Consider the following 22,844-nt stretch of genomic DNA (forward strand, 5'->3'; position numbering starts at 1 on the left):
AGTTTGCATTTCCGGCATTGGGGAATGTAAGTGTTTTTTGAAACTGGGTTTACTCCCACTTTAAGTGAGTTTTGCATCACCTTAGATTTGTATAAGCAGAAATGTAAAACCCACTTGAAGTGAAAAAATACCCACTGAAACAGGCCCTAACTCAAGTCCAACTATTCAGTTGCACACTATCTTCCCACTCCCACACCACCTGATTTCATCCTCACTAGTTGTGCACCCCCCTTTTGGCTAAAGGTCACTACTGAATGTATGCACATTGTCAGCATACCTACAATAGCATCATCTTTTAAAATCTTTCTAGATCTATGTGTCAGTACCTAAGCAATCATTTCCTTCTCTGATCAACACTTGTCACCAGAGAGGCACACTAGAGGGCTACAACTTGGAAATTGCCACCCAGCCAAATCCAGACCTATTTATAGGGAACAAGCTGGAAGAACAGGCACTTTCCTCAGATACACTTTAAAAAATGGGGAGCCTGCTTCCCTTTTAGTCAGATAATCATACTATTTGCTGGTGGACAAGTCTTAGTAAACTGTGACCTGCAATCTCATTTTCTATCAAACTGATATTAGGAGTAGTACTTTTTAATAGGTATAACTCCACTAAATGACATACCTTGAAACCATTTAGTATTTTTCTAGATGCTAAAACACAGTAAATAGAAATGACTTATTTTTTTTTTATGTTTTTACAAATATATTTAGAATGTTTTTTAAGGATACAAATCTTTAGGGTTGTTGACCAATGTCCCATAAATTAAATCTGGAATGAAAATAATACCATTTACATTATTCCCTTACTGTATTTTATCATTGTAAACATGTAGTCCCTGTTGAGGGGCTACGGGCCATTCAAGTCATGTAAATATATACAACATAACCACTGGCACTATTTCTTGTAGCTAGCTATTTTGATCTTATTAGAGCACAATGGCATGTGATATATAACTATGTTGTAGTGTTCTGATAAGCTGAACAAAACAAACAGGAGTCTTACTTTATATGTTTCTCATGGATTTACTGGAAATATACATGGAAGAAATAAAGAGAACACAGAGAGCTGTCTCAGTAGCAACCAATCACATTCTTCTTGTTATTTCCAGGTATTTTTCATTGTGGGTTTATCTGTGTTGATGTAAGCAATCAATCAGTGGGGGCCATCCATAGGGAGCACTGGGGTGCGGCCCCCCTCAAAGCTAGTCACAAAAAAAGGTCCTTTAAGTGTTTAGGTGCACTGTGTTCGGGCGCCAGACACAGTGCACTATGATAAGTGTGGCGTCAATGCAGACAAGACTCATTTGCAGGGGTTTTTGCTGCATTGTGGCGCAATGCAGTGCACCCCTATAATCCTTCATTCTTGTTGATGGGCACAGTTGGTTGAATATGATGGGCACAGTTGACTGCATATGATGGGCACAGTGGCTGCATATGATGGGGACAGTGGCTGCATTTTCTGGGCACAATTGGCTGCATATGATGGGCACAGTTGGCTGCATATAATGGGCACAGTGGCTGCATTTTCTGGACACAGTTAGCTGCATATGGTGGGCCAAAGTTGGCAGCATATGATGGGGCACATTTAGCTGCATATTATGGGCACAGTTGGCTGCATATGATGGGCACAGTTGGCTGCATATGATGGGCACAGTGGCTGCAAATAATGGACACAGTGGCTGCATTTTCTGGGCACAGTTGACTGCATATGATGGGCACAGTTGGCTGCATATGATGGGCAAAGTGGCTGTATTTTCTTGGCACAGTTGACTGCATATGATGGGCACAGTTGGTTGCATATGATGGGCACAGTGGCTGCATATGATAGGTACAGTGGTTGCATTTGTTGGGCACAGTTGGCTGCATTTGCTGGGCACAGTTGGCTGCATATGATGGGCACAGTGGCTGCATTTGCTGGACACAGTGGCTGCATTTGCTAGGCACAGTTGCTGCATAGGATGGGCAAAGTTGCTGCATAGGATGGGCAACGTTGCTGCATAGGATGGGCACAGTTGGCTGCATACGATGGGCACAGTTGCTGCATACGATGAGCACAGTTGCTGCATATGATGGGCACAGTGGCTGCATATGATGGGCATAGTGCCTGCATTTGCTGGGCACAGTTGGCTGCATTTGCTGGGCACATTTGGCTGCATATGATGGGCACAGTGGCTGCATTTGCTGGACACAGTTGGCTGCATATGATGGGCACAGTGGATGCATATGATGGGCACAGTGGCTGCATTTGCTGGGCACAGTGGCTGCATATGATGGGCACAGTGGCTGCATATGATGGGTACAGTGGATGCATTTGATGGGCACAGTGGCTGCATATGATGGCCACAGTGGCTGCATGTAATGACACAGTGGCTGCATATGATGGACACAGTGACTACATATGATGAGCACAGTGGTTGTATTTGCTGAGCACAGTTGGCTGTATTTTCTTTGCACAGTGGCTGCATATGATGGGCACATTGACTGCATTTGTTGGGCACAGTGACTGCATATGATAGGCACAGTGAGGCTGCATATAATAGACACAGTGGCTGCATTTGCTGGGCACAGTGGGCTGCCTATGATGGGGCACAATTGGATTCATATGATGGGGCACATTTGGGTGCATATGATAGGCACAGTTGGCTGCATATTATGGGCACAGTGGCTGTATTTGCTGGGCATAGTTGGCTGCATAGGATGGGCACAGTTGGCTGCATATGATGGGCACAGTGGCTGCATTTTTCGGGCACAGTTGGCTGCATATGATGGACACAGTGGCTGCACTTGCTGGGCACAGTTGGCTACATATGATGGGCACAGTGGCTGCATATGATGGGTACAGTGGCTGAATATGATAGGCACAGTGACTGCATTTGCTGGGCACAGTTGGCTGCATTTGCTGGGCACAGTGGCTGCAGATGATGGGCACAGTTGGCTGCATATGATGGGGACAGTGGCTGCATTTTATTGGCACAGTGGCTGCATTTGATGGCACAGTGGCTGCATATGATGGGCACAGTGGCTGCATATATTGGGCACAGTGGCTACATTTTCTGGGCACAGTTGGCTGCATTTGATGGGCACAGTGGCTGCATATGATAGGAACAGTGACTGCATGTAATGGGCACAGTGGCTGCATTTGATGGGCACAGTGGCTGCATTTAATGGGCACAGTGGCTGCATATGGTGGGCACAGTTAGCTGCATTTGCTGGGCACAGTTGGCAGCATTTTCTGGGCACAGTGGCTGCATTTGCTGGGAACAGTGTTTGCATATGATGGGCATGGTTGGCTGCATATGATGGGCACAGTTGGCTGCATATGATGGGCACCATTGGCTGCATATGATGAGCAACGTGACTGCATTTGATGGGCACAGTAGCTGCATATGATGGGCACAGTGGCTGCATATAATGGCACAGTGAGGCTGCATTTGATGTTTTTGTTTCAGTATTTTTCAGAATTTTTTAATTAGTTTGCACCCCTCCAAAAATGTTGAGCACCAGCCGCCACTAAAATCAATAATGTGCTCTTAGATATAGGATACTTATGTTTACACAAAGACAAGTTACAATTTTATTATTATCATTATGTAACAATCTGTGAGAAATCACCAAATGTAAATCCATGACTTGATGTATAGTTTGTAGATGAATTGATTACAATCCATAAGCTCACCTGATCTTGTGCCTTCACCAGAAGTTCATAGCTCTCAACATCATCTTCTCTGTCAATATCTTGTGATACACATATACGACCAGAATCTCGTTCAATAAAAAACTTCTGAGATTCCTTCAAGGTATGCGATTTCTCATACAGGGAATAGTGAACTTGACCAAAAGAACCAGAGTCAGCATCTGTTGCTTTCACCTGGAGAGGCACAGAAAAGTTAATTTGTAAAAGACTGAAAATCTTTTTAGAACATGGCATTTAAATGAATACCTTGCATGCTATATCAGCAACAATCATTGTGCATTGTATAAACAACAATGGGGCTAATTTCTGAAAACTGATGCAAGTTGAGCTGCGGCCCATTATAACCAATCAAATTCAAAGTTCTTTCTGCCTAATGCAGGTAAGAGAAAAGCATTTAACGCTCAACTACTTCCCGAAAACATCAGATCAAATTCTTTTTCTCTAGTTTTATCATTCAGTCCCAGTCTATTCACAAGTGAATATAAATGTATTATTCAGATGTTTGTGTTTCAGAATAATTTCTATTAAAGCGGAGTTCCACCCATTTGTCTCCTCTCCCCCACCGGTGGCACCTTTCGGGGGGGATAGGGGACAGGGCCTTTGACAGGTATCCTGTTCTCACTTCCGGGAGTCCGGGCCGCGGCCTGTGACATCACCGCGAGGCTCCCTCCTCCTCTCCTTGTCATTGAGCCAGTAGGAGAGAGGAGCAGGGTCTTGTGCATGCGCAGTAGAGTTCCTGGCATGAACCCGCAATGGAAACATCAGCTGCGGTTGCCGACATCGCTGGACTCCAGGACAGGTAAGTGTCCTATTATTAAAAGCCAGCAGCTGCCGTATATATAGCTGCTGGCTTTTCATTTTTTTATTTTTATGGGGAGGAACACCGCTTTAAGTATCTGTATAGCCCATAGAGATATTCCAGAATATATTGTTAAGAATACATTGTGATATGCAATACATGGATGCACACGATAGTGATTTTAATAGACCAAAAAGTACAGGTATCTTTTTCCTTTATTATTGACATATTATATGAAGATTCACTTTGTAGACATGGTAACAAATAATTCTTATTGAACAAAAAGTGCAGCTTCAGTAAATGTTTTCCCATATGGCATTTTATAAGCCCTTGTTATCCCTTTATCATCACTCCTCTATTAATCCTTATCCTTTAAACCCATTACTTCTGCTCAGCATCTCAAATGTTGTAACAAAACAGAATCTGTGAGCAAGTAAAACTCCAAACCTGTGTGCTTGTTCTGAGACCAGATGATGATTTACTTAGAGGATACTCACTTATCAAGGTGAATGTTTAGTTTGCAAAGTGTGTGGTTATTCAGTCTAAAAAAGGTGAAGGTGTGTTCACTTTGAATACCTAATAGTGTCCAAGGAAAAGTAAGAAATACAGATTTTCTGCTTTTACATGTGAACACAGCTGCACAATATTCACTACGCTAAAGCTGGCCATACACCTATAGATTAGCTGCAGATTTTTTATGGTTAGATAATCTATAGGTGTATGGCCAGCTTTTGTAAGCAATCATATTCCTTTAGAAAATCAACCTAGTGATTCACTTTGCAGTGAAGTTGAGGAAAGGTAATGAGTGCTGGGAGAATGATAGTGTGGTAACTAGCAATTTTAGGAGTCAGGAAATGTGGCACAAACATTTCTCTCATGGCAAGTCCGCTTTATTTTGTAGAATGCTATTCCTCATCCATTTGCAAGAAGATTGAACATTTTTTAAATGCTCACTCACACCATCCTGCATGCTACAATGAGCTGTAGATGAATTGTTCAAGTAAGGTTAGTTTTAGCAACAGGAGCAATTAACAAAGCATGATGTAAGTACAATGCTTGCCTTGCATCATTTTTTAAATTGTAGAAAATGCAGAGGCTGTTCTTAACAAAATAGGTGCAACTCCCTTTGTTAATTAGGAATGATCAGCGCTCAAATCTGCCATGTCTGCAGACACATCATAAAGAGCTGGAGAAAGATGTTCTAATACCTTTGCCCATGTCCCTCCCCTCCAGTCAGTTCAGAGAAGAAGGGAATTGTGAGCCCTGCAGGCCATGCTTGTGTAGTGTAATCACTGCACGAGCAGAGAAGGGCTGTGGGAGGTCTGCTAACAGCTTACATCCCATGCAACAAAGTCATACCTGGCAGGAATTTGCGGCAGTTTTCTATATGGAAAGCTGCCGTATTCCGTCTGTTAATTAGGGAAGACCTAGGCCAGTTTCTACAGCACTCTGAAATAGAAATCTTCTTAGTTAGTGTGGCACACGCAACTCCTGACAGTTTCCAATGCTGAAGCTTTCCTCTGAATGTTTTTCTATACTCTCTTGCCTTGAGCCTGAGTAGATGTATGCACATCAGAAATGGCATGGTGTGAAAAAGTCCTAAGACTTGTGTGGGATAATATGGCAAGTTTTGTCTTTTGAAAATATTTGGCATTATAAATCATACGATAATGAACTCAGGTTTTACAGAAATAGGACACAGCAACTAAAGGGAAGGCTGAAAAGTAATTAAATAAGGTGAACCTTAGCATTGGCACAAAAAAAAAAAAACTGTGCGATGAAAAGTTCAAACAAATATACAAGCACAGCCCCAACCCCCCCCCCCCCCCCACACTTTAACATAGCAGAGGGTGATGTCATTGTTTTGATTTCAAGATTCTGGGTAATGCTTAGTATCCCAAATCTTCTGGAATGCTTTAGCATAGTGCAGAGGAGTTTTCTCATTTTGGGATTTACGACAGCATCATTGCCTAGCCACCAAGGGGGAAAGCCAGCGATAAGGTAAGTATATTTTCTAACTTTTTTCCCACAGGTATATTTTTTTTACTGCTGTCATACTGAGATTTCAGATGAGAAAGAGAGATCTGATGTAATAAGTGGACCTTGCCTTTAAGTGCATGGAATTGTGCTAAAAAAAAAATATAGGGGACGCATGCGCGGCGCGGAGCGAGCAGGAAGCTAAACCTAGGAGCTCCGGGGACGACGGAGAATCTAAGCACTCCCCAGGACGATTTTGCACACCGATCTCTACACAAAGTGCCTCTCCCTCCTGTGGGACCATTTGTGCATGCCGACATCCAAGAAGAGCAAGCGGAAAACCGCCCAACGATCCCTTACTAACTATCTTTTGAGAGTTACGGAGCGGCCAGAGATGTCCCAAGATGGCGCCCAGGCCTACACAGATGCGGAGACCTCGCGGTCGGCGGGCTCTCCTACAGGTACCGGGGACCCCCCCTTGACAAAAGCAGACTTAGAAGACAGTCTGGCCAGTATGTACGACAGATTGGCCAGGAAATTCCAGGCGGAATTACACAAATCTACTAGCACACTGTCGCAGGAGCTAGCGTCCCTGGGGGGTAGAACAGACCGCCTAGAAGTCAAGCATGACGAACTGCACTTGGCCTACACGGATCTCCGGAGAGACCATGAGGCGCTGGGGGACACGGTTGTCCAGCTCCAGAATCACTTAGAAGACCTGGACAACCGCAACCGAAGGAATAATGTGAGGGTGCGGGGGGTCCCCGAAACGGTGACCGACCTCTCGGCTGCGATTACTAAACTGTTTCAGCAGCTTCTGCCAGACCGCCCCGGGGATTCCTTCATTTGCGACCGCTTACATAGGGCACTGAGACCTAAACCTCCCCCGGAGAGACCCCCTCGGGACATTGTTTTGTGCCTCAAGGATTTCCTTGTGAAGGAAGACATTCTCAGGGCTTCCCGTACCACACCTCGCATTCAATTGGATGGGGCCATGATTCAAATTTTCCCGGACATAGCCCCTGCCACACTGGACAAGAGAAGAAAGATGCGGGAAGTCACCTCGGCCTTACAAACGCTGCAGATACGCTATCGCTGGGGCTTCCCATTCAAATTGATTGTACTGCACAATGGGACCACTCATATCGCTACTACAGTCGCGGAAGGTAAGGAGATCTTGGTGCGGCTGGGCCTGCAAGAACGACAACAAACGCCGAGACATCCTCCAACCCCTCGCCCGTCTCCCATTTGGGCCACCCCATCGCCTCAGAGAGATAGACGTTCCCGTAGACTACAACCGCTGCCTGAAATTTGACCATACACCAATATATACGGGGCTCATCTCAATGTCAGAGCAATGACTGCAGGTTACTAGTGTTTACCTTTAAGTCTAGAACCGGAGACATTTCCCCGTTTTCAGACTGGTGGGAGCCCCCTCTTCTACTACACTGAATGGATATGGCTATATTCACTACCCTGATTCTCCTAGTCCCCCGGGAGGATTTTATGTTTTTTTCTCTCCCTCTCTCTTTTTTATCTTTTGGTACTCTTTTTCTATTCCTTTTTTGGACTCGCCTCACTTCCCCCCCTCCAAACTTGCCCACCACTCTCCACCTTATCCCCTTTTCAGATTTTCAACTCTAGCTCCCCCATTGGACTGGGGCTCTTTTACTTTTGTTTTTCTCATTTTTGTTTTTTACTGGCACTATTTGGCGGAGGGTCATACCCTCTTGGACCTTTTTCACCAACCACATCGGTGGTGGGGTGTGAGTGGAGCAAGTGGAAGTACAGGCCGGACGGCCTAGTTGATTACACCTTTTTTGTCGGGATGGACTTTTCGTCTCGACCCCAGAGAGTTATAAGTTTTGTTACCTTATGTTTTTTTTGTTATTTTTGTTCTCATGCTGACTTTACTGCTAGACGTTTTATTAATTTGAATATACTGCCTTTTGTTAACCCTTATTATTGTAGGCCCTTTAGCCGGGATCGGTGTCCAGATGGACCACTCCCGGCTGGGGGTGCTGGTGGCTCCTCTGGCATTGGACTCTGGTATGCGATTCCGAACTCCTTTCAGATAACATTCAGCTGCGCTTATGTACTAAATAGACATTATGGGTCTGCAGGTTATCACCCATAATGTGAGGGGTCTAAATTCCCCCCAGAAGCGCAGAAAGGCCTTTCGTTGTTATAAACGTATGGGGGCTGATATTATTCTATTACAGGAGACCCATTTCTCTTCAGGGGCCTGCCCAAAATTTTTTGATAAATCTTATAGACTACACTATTGCACCACGTTTGAGTCCAGGGCCAGGGGAGTTGCGGTGTTTATCCGTAACTCTGTCCAGTTTGAACCTTCCCATGTCTATAAGGATCCTGGTAGTAGATTTATTATTGTGCAGGGACTGCTACAGGGCAAAGCGGTAACTATTGCTAATTTGTACGCGCCCAATACAGCGCAAGGGGCTTTCTATAGTGCATTTTTACGCACGCTGGATAGATACATCTCCCCCCATTTGATCGTGGGTGGAGATTTTAATCTAGTGGCTAGCCCTTCCCTGGACAGGAGCAAGCCGTCACACTATGCTAAAGCGTTCCCCAAATTTCTTACCAAATCTTTTCATAAATTGCAACTTATTGACACCTGGAGGGCATTGAACATTGGCGCAAAGGAATATACCTATTACTCCCATCCACATGATAGCTACGCTAGACTTGATTACGTTTTTGCCTCACCTATTCTATTAGCCAACTCAGCACTGGCAACCATCCACCCGTGCTCATGGTCGGATCACCAAATGGTGGCCTTTCATACTTCCCATGTCGGCCTTTCTCCCGCAGTTGCCTCATGGAGGTTGAACGACTCTTTATTAACAGACCCTGAAACATACACCCGCATAGCAATCATCTAGATGATTATTTTAATATTAATGATATAGATGACATCTCCCCCCAAGTTCTCTGGACCGCACATAAGGCGGTAATCCGTGGCCATCTAATTGAAATCGCAGTCACTTAAAAAAAACAGAAACTCCAAAGGATTCGAACACTTACCCGGGACTTACGCACACTATATCAGGCCCATGCTAGTACACACTCGGCAGATACACTACTATTGATCAACCAAAAAAGGGCTGAATTAGACACTATACTCTCAGAACATACTGAAAAATCATTGCGTTGGTCCAAATCATTACAACCTACACACGTCTATACATTGAGAAACAATTCCGGCCACCTGGTTACCCATCCTGGCAAGGTTCTGGACATTTTTAAATCCTTTTATCAACAATTATTATCCCCCCCCCCCCCCCCTGCAGCCTATCCCTCGTTCTGCTGGCCAATGGTTGTCCTCATTATCCCTCCCTTCTCTTTCAGATGCTCAGCTGGCAACCTTAAACGCCCCCTGTACTGACCTAGAGGTTATGGCCACCATTAAGTCACTTAAATCTTTGACCGCACCCGGCCCTGATGGCTATACATCTATGTATTATAAAAAGTTCTCCCAGATACTAGTCCCCAGACTGACAAAACTTATTAACCAAACGTTACAAGGACATACACTACCAGACGAAATGTTATGCGCTAATATGACATTGATTCCCAAACCAAACAAGGACCACGCCCTACCCCAAAACTATAGACCTATTTCGGTTTTGAACAACGACATAAAAATTTTAGGGAAAATATTAGCGAACAGATTAGCCCCTGTCATTGGTACCCTCGTAGGCCCAGAACAAACGGGTTTTATCCCTGATAGGCAAATTACAGATAATATTAGATTGGCCACAAATATAATCCAAGATGCAAAACTTTTCTCTCGCAAAGTCCTGATCTTGGGGTTAGATATTCACAAAGCATTTGATAGTATTCTCTGGCCATATTTAGATTTGGTTCTGACTAAGTTTGGTTTCTCGGGTGAATTTGTGAATGGGTTTAAGGCACTGTATCATGGCCCCCAGACTAGGATAAGGCTCCCTGGCTGCTCTTCGGATTATTTTCCGGTGGGCAGGGGTACCCGTCAGGGGTGTCCACTGTCCCCCCTGATATTCGCCCTGGCCTTGGAGCCCTTGGCTAGGGCGGTCATGGCGAGTCCGGATGTCGGGGGTTATGTAAAAGGGGAGGGGGAGTATAAGATAAGCCTCTATGCGGATGATGTCCTCATGTTTCTGCCCAACCCGGTGATGTCGATACCTAACCTTCTAGGGATCCTTCGCTCTTTTCAGGGGTTCTCTGGGTTGGGTGTCAACCTAACCAAATGTTCTGCCCTCCCAATTAATTTCACCCCTCTTGAAATAGACAACCTACAAAACTCATTCGGAATCGCCATGTCTAATCGCACATTACAATACCTCGGAATTCAGTTGGCCCCTTCCCTGGAAGATATATATAGGGCTAATTACCCCCCCACCTTTACTGCGGTCAGAAGATGGCTGAAACTATGGTCAACGTTTCGGATACCTTTGATGGGTAGAGTGGTAGCCATCAAGATGTCTATTTTGCCAAAATTATTATATTTTTTCAGAGCTCTCCCCCTCTATGTCCCCCGCCAATCCCTCACTGCACTGCAGAGGGACATTAACATTTTTATTTGGCAAAACAAAAGACCAAGGTTTGGGAAACTCATGCTGCATCGCCCTATGCCACAGGGGGGCCTGGGATTGCCCGATATTTGGTTATACTATCTGGCGGCGAGATTGGCTCAGACGGCGCAATGGCATGCTCCCACTGGAGGGGTACCCTGGCTCAAATTTGAAACTCAATCCATACGCCCGTACTTTCTCCCAGGCCTCTTGTGGCAGGAGGGTCTGAAGCCGGGAGACCTGGCTCCTCTTAATGCCATTGTCAGCCGTTCATATTACCTATGGTCTCTCTATAGACTTAAATTTAAATTAAGCCCTGCTAGGCCCCGGATGGCATCGTTTCTAGGCGATAGGAGATTCCCTCTGGCTTTTGAATCTCCTGGCGCCTTCAGATGGTGGGTCCAGAACTCATTGGTCACCTTGCGGGATTTGCATGATAACACGGTCAATTTCATCTCTTTCTCGCAGCTTCGTGCACGATATGAGATACCTCATGGGGAGTTTTATACGTTTCTTCAAATTCGCCATTTTTTTCACACACACTATAGGACCCCCCCAGGTTCCAGTCTGTGCACAGTTTGAATCTATATGTTATCGCCACTCAAGGGATAGAGGTATCATCTCTACTTTGTACAAATACCTAATTGAAACACAGCAACCGGGGAAGTCCAGGGCCATGATCTTGTGGGAAACAGATCTGGCCACGGAGTTCTCGGATGAGGACTGGCGAGCTATGTTTCAGAATATGCATAGATGCTCCAAATCGATGGCCATAAAAGACACTGTGGTGAAACTACATACATGCTGGTACCTAACCCCCACTAGAGTTCATCGGTTTTATCCTTCGGTCCCTGACCTCTGTTTCAGAGGTTGCGCGACGGCAGGCACATTGCTGCATATCTTTTGGAGCTGCCCCCTACTACGACCCATTTGGGACCAGGTTGCTACCATGGTGACCGCCATCCTAGGATATAGGATGGATCTCACGGCCGCTCACTGCCTGTTATTTGCACCGATCCTGGGGATTTCGCTAACAGACCAGAGATTACTCCATACTCTATTCTGTGCCATTCATTGGACGGTAGCCCTACACTGGCGTACACACTTGCTTCCCTGGGCACAGGTTCTTCATAGGATGGATTCTATCCGCCTTATGGAGCGCATCCATCATACTATTATGGATACTATGCACAGGCATACTGCTAAATGGGCCAAGTGGCCCACCAACAATGAACCTGCTGGAGTGGGGCCTCTACACGGTCCCCCTCCGGAGGTTATTTAAGGTCTAGATGGGGTTGGCCTCCAACAAGGTTGAGCTGGGTCTTCTTTTCCCACCGCTTCGATCCCTGAATATACGCTACCAGATGGGGAGGACCACCGATACACACTGAGCGGTATTCAGACGAGCTATGGAAGTGCAGGAAAACGATTTGAACAGGTTCCTATATGTATAGTCAGCGGTATAGTTTGACATTTGTTTTAAGTCAAGTTAATTTGTTGCGGATAACCTGGCTGTTTATGCCTGCTATCCTGTAATACGACTAGCTAGGGCTAGTCAAGAAGGATCTATTACGGGTTTTCCTTTTCTTCTTTCTTTGGTCTTTTATTCCTCACGATGCTGTATAATTTCTTTTGTTTTCTCTATTTTTCATAGCAATGGAATGTACCAGAATGTTAACCTATACTACGGCATTGTATCTGCTTTTGTGATATTGTTTGCTACTTTACGACCAACAAAATAAAAACGTTTGTATTAAAAAAAAAAAAAATATATATATATATATATATATATATATATATATATATATATATATATATATATATATATTTATTTATTTATTTATTTACAGTATACAGCTCTCAAAGTTAACACTCGCCTACTTGTACTTAGCGAGTGGAAAAAACTTGTGGGGTTGAATGGGAGCCATTCTCCCAGCGATTGGTCAGGAACCTGGGGAAGAGAGAGGAGAGGAAAAGAGAGCCGGTCACACAGAGCGGGGTTCTCCTGCTGTGAGACAGCTTTGATTTGAATTGCCGGGTGGCTGCTGTCTCCTGGATCAGCTCCTATGATAGGCAGCACACTGGACTAATTCCGGGATGTGTGATGCCTATCATAGGAGGCGGTCCAGGAGGCGGGACTTTGCATGACAGCAGCCGCCGGGCAATTCAAATCAAAGCTGTGTCACAGCAGGAGATCCCTGCTCTGTGTGACCCGGCCGGCTCTCCTCTTCCTCTCTCTAATCCCCGTGCATTGGTGAGGCTCCATTGTTGGGCACTGGTGAGGCTGCGTTGTTGAGCATTGATGGGCACTGGTGAGGCTGCATTGATGGGCACTGGTGACGCTTCATTAATGGGCACTGATGAGGCTGCACTGATGGGCACTGGTATGCCTGCATTGATGGGCACTGGTGAGGCTGCATTGATGAACACTTGTGAGGCTGCATTGATGGGCACTGATCAGGCTGCATTGATGGGCACTGATGAGGCTGCATTGATGGTAACTGGTGAGGCTGCACTGATGGGCACTGATGAGGCTGCGCTGATGGGCACTGATCAAGCTGCATTGATGGGCACTGGTGAAGCTGCATTGATGAACACTTGTGAGGCTGCATTGATGGGCACTGATGAGGCTGCACTGATGGGCACTGGTGAGGCTACAATTATGGGCACTGGTAAGGCTGCATTGATGGGCACTGCTCAGGCTGCATTGATGGGCACTGGTAGACTGGATTGATGGGCATTGGTGAGGCTGCATTGATGGGCACCGATGCGGATGCATTGATGGGCACTAATGAGGTTGCACTGATGGGCACTCATGAGGCGGCCCTGATAGGGTGGCACTGTTGGGCACTGATAAGTTGCACTGATGGGCACAGATATGCTGCACTGATGGGCACTGATAAAGTTGTTGGTAATATTTATTTTGTAACTTAATTCTGCATAAAACTTTTAACAGTGTCATTTCATGAGATAGTTTATGAGGGTTTGTTTATGGGTGGAATTAGGGGCAGTGCAGGGTAGGGTTTGGGTGGGGCAACTGGTGGTGAGTAATTCTTAAGGCCTGGCTAGTAGCTCAGGACTTGAAATGTTGAGCCCTGCAGTATACAGTATATACTGTAGCATTAGACAAAATAGTTGTATAACTATAATTAAACTGTACAGTTTATTTATGCAGTGACAATAATGAGAATATTCTTGGATAAACCTATAAATCACAAACAAGGATGAAGTCCATAAATTAAGGCTATAGTTAAATGCTTATGAATCATTGCTAGTGTATGGCAGTGAACCTACAGTGCGAAGGGTTAGTAGTTGTCATTTAGAAAGGCCTAAAAGTGTTTGAAAGTAGAATGCTCAATATCATGTTAAAGCGGCGTTCCACCCAAAAGTGAAAGTTAGACTTTGAGAACCCAACACCCCCTTTACATGCTACATTTGGCATGTTATTTTTTTTTTGGGGGGGGGGGGGAGTAGGTACCTAGTTTTGACAAGTACTTAGCTCCCATTTCTGCTTGGGCCCCTAGGCAATTCTTCCTCTCCCCCTCCTTCCCTGCAATCTTCTGTGACATGTCACAGGTCCCAGAAGATTGTCCAGCCACTGAGAAAGTGCGGCACAACTCACGCATGTGCAGTGCACACCAAGGTGTGAATCTGAAAGCTGTTACAACTTGATGCCCACACTTGTGATGCCAGTGCCAGGGAGAGGCAAGGGAGAGAACCAAGGAACAGGTGAGTGTCTGTTTATTAAAAGTTAGCAGCTACACTTTTTGTAGCTGCTGACTTTTAATAAACACAATTACAACTGGAACTCCACTTTAACCAAGCCAGTTAAAAACTTCATCTCATTCCTTTAAGCCATGAAAAAGGGAAACTTAGTTGCTGCCAGGACAACAGTTGGTCTTTTATATGAAAGGCCCAATAAAGCAGGGTGAAGCCTGTCAGGACAAGATGGAGCCTAGTTTGCTTTTACAGAATAAATAAAGAAAAGCTGATTTGATTCTGTGGTGGCTACAGATGCACTGAAGAGCAAACGTTATCTAGCAAAAGTTGAAATGTTTGCCAGAATTTTCTGATTGTGTTTATAAATTCCTTTCAAGGGGTACAAAGCTAATATCTCAGAGGTCATGGACAATGTGTTCATAGCAAGTATCAGCAGCTTACCATCTACGCCTTGGTTACAGTATTAAAATGCTCAATACAGAGTACGAGCAGAGAACCCAAAACCAAACATAGAGGGTTATTTACAAAAGGCAAATCCACTTTGCACTGAAAGTGCACTTGGAAGTGCAGTCGCTCTAAATCTAAGGGGTAGATCTGAAATGAGGGGAAGCTCTGCTGATTTTATCATCCAATCATGTGCAAGCTAAAATGCTGTTTTTTATTTTCCTTGCATGTCCCCCTCAGATCTACAGCGACTTTACTTCCAAGTGCACTTGCAGTGCAAAATGGATTTTCCTTTAGTAAATAACCGCCATAATGTTGCTTGGTTGTTGTCATAATAAGTTAAAAGCCATTTTAAGAACATTAAAACACAGTAAGGCTATGTTGACATATGTGCGGGTTAGAAACAGGTATGCAATGTGCTTCCGGCCGACAGAAAAGCGCGCTGTGCTTTAGCAGATGTCCCGGGTACCATTATTTCAATGCAGTGCAATTTAGAAAACAAAACACAGGGGACGTGTTTCTTGGCATTTCTATGGGTAGGGCAGATCATTGAAATGAATGGGCTGTCCTACCTGAAGAGCACAGATGCACAAGTCTGAACTGAGCTTAACAGATCAGAAAGCAGTGTTTACCTATTATGCTCATTCTTTATCTGTGCTCTTTCTTCCTCCCTTGGCTCACTCGGTCACCTTCTAGGGCCTGAACACACCTAATAAAATGACAACAGTTCTCTAGGAATAAAGGACAATATATTATAGTCAGGCTGAGAACCTATGGTAACGCCACAATAATTAGATGAAATTCTACCTTAACCATTTGACTCCTTGTTTCACTTTCCTAAACAAAAATATAACTAGGATTTAGAAAAAATACACATCATAAATTATATTGATGTAAATACTGACATAAATAAGCATTTGGATTCACACACAGGGCCTGATTTACTAAGGTTATAGGCTTACTTGGTTGACTGTTGACCTCTTGTGATGCAGTAATGATGCCCCACTTTGATGTGCATAACCAAAATGGCCACCAAAAGCCAAGTGCAAAGGACAAGTCACTTTTCTGCAGGGTTCCCCTAGTGCCAGAAATAAACAGCAATCAAGTGATTGCTGTTTTTTGCATCTGGATGCCAATACAAAAGTCAGTGAGTGATTTTTCGATTACCACCTGACCCCATGCTCTGCCACCTGCTCAATGGCACTCTCCTTCATGGCTGGCCTTAGTTTTGATGGTCATGAAGGCATTTCTCCAATTCCAGAGCTACTCTCCAGAAGATTTATATAACACTGAGCTAAGTAGTAAAGTATCTGCTAATTAATTGTCTCTGTTTGGCAGTTTCCCCTGTAGATTCTATTCCTGGTTAGATATTATTCTTGCATTGGAGGTATGTAGTCAAGCTTCATAACAAGTAAAACAAATATGGCTTTTTTTTGTGTGTCTGATTAGCACAATACTCTAATCAACAACACTCATGCTCCCTAAACAGCATTGTTAATTGGAGCATTTTACGAGGGGGGCGTGTCCAATTAATACATGAAAACCAAGATTTTAATTGGGTTTTAAAATGTAAGCAGTTAATGTATATGTAATGCATGGTTAGCGTACAAGCATTTTATAGCCTAACCACATAAAAGAAACCTAAACCACGGTATTTACCAACAGCTGAGCTCTCATTAATAGTACCACCCACACTTACAACAGATCCACCAATCTGTTTTATGGTGCAACCATTAATATACCATCTAAAGCATTAATTATGGAATAACGACTCAATAAAAAAAACACATATGCCTATTTTGGAATTAACAGAGTAAATGTTACTTAACTGTAATTTTAAGAAGAAAACAACAATATATCCAATTCCTGCTATATTGTACCATCAAATATTATTGGCCAGCAGAACGTATATCATAATGCATGTTTTTTTTGCTTTTGTTTGTATCTGGTTTGTCTTGGTGCACTTTTGCTTATTTGAGTATCATTTTAGTCATTTGGCTGTGAGCAGATGTAGATGGCAGAATAATCAAATGCTTAATGTCTACAGGAATGATATATGCAAGTTCATTACACGCCTTGTTTACCAAGCCAATTATTTATCAAAGCACATCATTTCCACATTTCAAAGCCTTCTAATTCATACCACCTTTCATTCAGAGGTTAATAATTGCAATTATACTCATGTGCAACTTATCTTTATTGGTAATAATTCTAGCTATATACCAATATTAATGCATGCCAACTGGAAAATTACAGTTAATATGAGTGTATATCATTAACCACTTGCCCACCGAAAGATTTACCCTCCTTCATGGCCAGCCCATTTTTTGTGATACAACACTTCGTTACTTTAACTGATGATTGCGAAAGTCATGCAATGATGTACCCAATGAAATGTATACCATTTTTTCCCACAAATAGAACTTTCTTTTGGTAGTATTTGATCACCACTGTTTTTTTTTGTTTTGTTTTTTGCGCTATAAACAAAAAAGAACCATCAATTTGATTTTAAAAAATAGTTACATCAGTCAGTAGGGATGGGCGAACGGGTTTGGCCCGAGCATGAGTTCAGACCGAACATTTGCCTGTTTGGCCGTTCGCTAAACACCTGCAGTTCCAGGGTATTCGCCCAGACAAACACCCTGCAATGTGCTGAGCACTGCACAGTGCATTCTGCTCCCTGATTGGGCAAAGCTTTGTCCAATCAGGGCGGGGTCTATGGTTGGCGCGGAGCTGGAAAGCCAGCCGGCTGCAACGTCGTTAACAACTAATGTTTCCCCACTGACAGCTAAAGAAAAAAATAAAGTGTTGCTAAAAAATGACATTGGGCCCCCCAAAATCCATACCAGACCCTGATCAAAGCATGCAGCCTGGCAGGTCAGGAAAGGGGAAGGGATGAACGAGCCCCGCCCCCCTGGACCTTACTGGGCCACATGCCCTTAACATGGGGGGTGCCCCTCGCCTATATAAGAACTGTCAAAGTGCAGAGCGGGTGTAAGTGCAGGAGGCGGAGCATTTTTTTCCGGGTCCAATGGGCATCGTGATCGTGATTGATGGATATACATTGAGTATTGAATATTTTTTTTATTTTTCATTTTTTAATAATGGACTAGTCAAAAACTGTTATTCGTGGTTATTACTTTTTTGGTGAATGGGTAGGGGTACTATGTACCCTTACCCATTCACATGGGGGGGCTTTTTAAAGGGGGCTTCCAGATTCCAAAAACTCCCCTGCCAGCTCACCCTGACAGCCACAGCCCAGGGTTGTTGGGAAGAAGCCCTTGTCCCCATCAATTGCCCCTGTTGAAGACACATATGTCGAAACGCGTCGGGCGAGCTGTTGGCACCCCACATTGCTTTTAATTTCATTTTGTTTTTTATGTGATCACCAAGTCATTAATTATCTTTTGACTTCAATAAACCAACATTTTTTATATCGTTTGACCCGCACCATGTGGAGCCTTTTTTTCTTTTTCTCCATTTTTTTGGTTTAAAACTTCACAACACCCCCCTCCTCATCCGGGGGAGGTTGGAGTATTGGTACAACGGGCTGCGTCTGAGCTTGATTACTTTGACGTTCCATCTGAAAGGATCCATCATTGAGCCTACAACCGCCCGGAGCTCTTCCATCAGCTCAACAGACCTCTCTCCTTATACTCCTTGGTCCCAGATTGTGACCTCAAGCCTTCTAGACTCAACCGTCATATGACTGTGTGAGTCCAACTGTTCCGGTAAGAAGTATTTATCTACTTTTCTCTGATGTTTACAATCAAGTAGACCCACATGAATACATTCGCCTAGTACACCATTTTCCTTCTCTGTGACGGCTTGGTCACTCCTATGCCAGCTACATAGTGGAATGAGCGCCTAATGTTGGACTTTTATCTCTAGGCATTTATATTTATGCGATTTTTGTTATATTATTATTATTTTTATAATTTATGTTGATCACATTTATTATTATTGAAGCGCTACACTGTTTTTATTATTTTACCTGTCGAACTTTGTTTGTTTTTGGTGTTGGCTGCTGTTGTGGCTGTTGTGGCCATCTCTTCACAAACTATAGCGCAGTGTTTTCCCTTTTTGTATTACTATAAATAATAGTTTTAACTTTTTGCTATAAACATTAAAAAAATCGAATTTCTTTATAAATTTAGGCCAATATGTATTCTGCTACATGTTTTTGGTTAAAAAAATTCCAATAAGCGTATATGGATTGGTTTAAGAAAAAGTTATAGTGTCTACAAACTATAAGTTTCTTTTTTTTATACTAGTAATGGCAGCAATCAACAACAGAGTGACAGCGATATTGCGGCGGACATTCTGACACTGACTGACACTTTTGACACTTTGTGGGAACCAGTGACACTAATACAGGGATCAGTGCTAAAATTATGCACTGTCACTATACTTATGACATTGGCTGGGAAGGGGTTAAACATCTAGGACGATCAAAGGATTAACTGTGTGCCCAACCAGCGTTTGTTTGTGATATGTGTGGAGCTTTCACTATGGGATGTGATGGATTTTTTTCTGTGCTTTGCAGGGAAAGAAAATCCATCACGTCCCCGCTGACAGGACAGTTTATTTACATATGCAGAGCTCTGTCCAACCTCTCTCTGCGATGATCAGCGTGTGCCGACACTTACTGATCAGCTTCTGCTGTGACTAACCAGAAGCACCCCCTACCTACGTGATTGTGCACAGAACAGCCGCAAAGTAGCAAAAAATCTGCTATAGAGCGATTGGCAAGTGATTAATATATAACAATAATTGCAGCTGCTATTTTTCACAAAAAATGATAAATAGCATGTTTTTGTGCTATCTGTATGATGAAGTAAAAAAAAAAAACAGATTTAGAATTCTGTAATATTAAGTCAGAGTAAAAATTTCAATATTTTTATAGTTTTGAAAATAAAGTGCCAAAAGAGCACTCTTTATATGGGATAGGAATTACACTGAATATAACCCACATGATAAAAAAAACTATCAATAAATGGTGTATTACATGCTGTTCACACTAAGGGTCCTTTCACACGGGGCGGATCAGTTCTGATCCGCCCCGTGGATGTCCGTTTGCTCAGCGGGGATCACTCCGCCGATCCCCGCTGAGCAGGGAGATGACAGGTCTGTCTCTGCACACTGCGCAGGGACGGACCTGTCACAGCGCCGCTCTCCCCTATGGGAGATCGGATGACGACGGACCGCAGTGCCCGTCGTCATCCGATCCGATCCGCAGACGGATGGAAAAATAGCTTTTTCCTCCGTCACACTTTTTCGGATCGGAGCGGGTCGGATGTCAGCGGACATATCACCGCTGACATCCGACGCTCCATAGAGCTCTATGGAGCACCCGTTCAGGTCCGCCTGAAAAACTGACAGGCGGGCCTGAACGGGACGTCGGTGTGAAAGAGGCCTTACTCAGCCACTATGAGATTCATTTTCTGTATTCTGGAAAAAAAAAACTGGTTGATCCTGCTACTCTCTGTCTCCACAATCTTTTCATGTCCCCAATTCAGCTAGGGATTTAGCCTCTGTGGTGTTAACTCTGCACATGCTCAGTTTTCAGTGAGTTTCTATGCTGAGCATTTCCTCCCAATCACATCTGAGCAGCCCATGTGGGGGACAGCTCACTTCCTCCTTCCTCCTCCATGCCCACTAACCAGCTAAACACAATATTTGTATGCCAATTAAAAACAGTTTATTGATATTATTTATTTATTTTTACTCTATGGGTCACTGACAGCAATATGTTGATTAGGAATAAGGTACTTAGATGATTTTTTTTTACATTAAAATAATTACAGTGTCATCATCCACACACAGAAATAGAAGGGACAATGTAGATTAAATAGTGTGTGTTAAGTATCACTTTAAGAAGGTATATGTCAAAAATTATTGGTTATACCCAGAATTCATTTTTTTCTATCATTATTTCTCTTTTATACTGTTTTTTTTAAATAGCAAACAAAATAATTCAAATAAAGGATGAAGCTGTTAGTGCAGAATAACACTGTTAGTAGTTACATAGTAAATTTTCATAGATACCTGTACATCACATCAAAAAAAGGGACAACCTAGAAGAAATGAGGGACCGAGGGATTTGGTTCCAAAAGAGGGACAGTGCCTTCAAACTAGGGAAAGCAGAAAGGTATGTGTACATATACATACTGTATATGGGATAAACTCAACTGGTGGTAATGGCAGCAATAAATAATACACAAGACAGGAACAGTCCAAAACATCTGCTTGCCTGAGCCACTAACTAAACGTAAGTCCATTCCTGACTTGTTACTTGCCCCCTAATGAGTTCCCCAAAACAATCAGGCAGCTCTGGTATCTTTAAGTCAACAGTCAGTTCTTCCATACGGCAGTAGGCTCTAACAGCAGAGACAGTAAAAGAGAGCCTCTAGCGTCAGGCAGCTCAAATATGAAAAGGTCTGTAGAGAGCTGAGACTAATTAGTGAGGTGTCTTATTAGGTAGGATGTAGAACTAGGACTGGAGGTTTTATCCTACCAAAAGCCCTACAAAGCCTCCAGGCTTCAGAATCTAGAGCAGAACTTATTACGTTTTGAGAAAGCAACAAAGTTTGTTTCCTCCATAGCAGACTCTGGAATCCCTCGCCATGTGTAAATGAGAAACCTAGGATGACACATATACACCATTGACAATCTCGATAGTTAGCACTTAAAAACATATATATAATATACCAAGGACTGACAGAATTTCAATCCATGTATGGGCATACTGGTTGTACACAAGTCGATCTATAGATCAACTTCTATACAACCAGCTTCTTAGGTTTTTCCCAAATTATCAGTGCCACCGGCTATAGCCAGCAGTACTGATCTCTATAGTCTGATGGCGGGGAAGGCTCCTCACCATCAGAATACATTAGCACAGCGGTTGTGATTTCCCCATCCACCTCGAATGTGTGGATGGTGAAATTGCATCTTTTTTTTTTTTTCTTTGTTTTGTTCAACCAGTGGGGTTGAATAAAAATATATATATATATATTAATGTGTGCCTTACTCCTAGCCAGCCCTGCCATGGCTGATCAATTGATGACTACTGCTTCTATGTTAGATTCTCCTGCTGGGAGGTTTCTTAACCCCTATTTAGAAAGGCATAGCTCTTTCTGTAACTTTCTCTGGCTTTAGGCTAAACACACAATCATTGCACTTTATATAATCTGGAATAGTTTACCTACAAACTGGGCCACAGATCTATCTCTGCTTAATCCAGCAAACCAATAAATGTTGCTTGAAACACTTTCACTTTGTGCAAATAAGTGTTTTCTTTTGCTACTAGCTACTGCAGTTATCACTCAAGCAGGAGCTGCTCTGATTGGCTCCTGTTTGTAGACTACATTTGTCAAGTTCAGATTAAGTCCTGGCAGGGGATACGTTGCAGTTGAAACAGTGGGGAAGGAAAGCAGCATAAAAATGCAGCATAAAAATGTCCTGTCATGAAAAGCTCTGCTTAGATAGCTTCATAAATTTATTGTTAGACTTGGGTGAACGGTCCTTCTCGCGCATCAGTTTGGGAGTAACATTGGCTTTTTGCCTGAATTTGCAGGATGTTTGTCCCATCGAATGCCCTGCAATGCACTGCATGCTGCACA

The 22,844-nt window shown here is 43.4% G+C and overlaps 1 protein-coding gene across 1 annotated transcript in view; it reads right to left on the reverse strand.

Moving 5' to 3' along the window:
* Positions 1-22,844, reverse strand: part of DCHS2 (dachsous cadherin-related 2) — a 408,274-nt gene that overhangs the window by 192,565 nt on the left and 192,865 nt on the right. The window contains exon 2 of the mRNA XM_077477070.1: positions 3,682-3,873. Within this exon, the coding sequence (XP_077333196.1) occupies positions 3,682-3,873 (192 nt within the window). The remainder of the gene's footprint in view (positions 1-3,681; positions 3,874-22,844) is intronic.

This window comes from Lithobates pipiens, unplaced genomic scaffold (genome assembly GCF_037356315.1).
Source record: "Lithobates pipiens isolate NorthernLeopardFrog02 unplaced genomic scaffold, aLitPip1_a1.2 Scaffold_13, whole genome shotgun sequence".
Taxonomy (NCBI): Eukaryota; Metazoa; Chordata; class Amphibia; order Anura; family Ranidae; genus Lithobates; species Lithobates pipiens.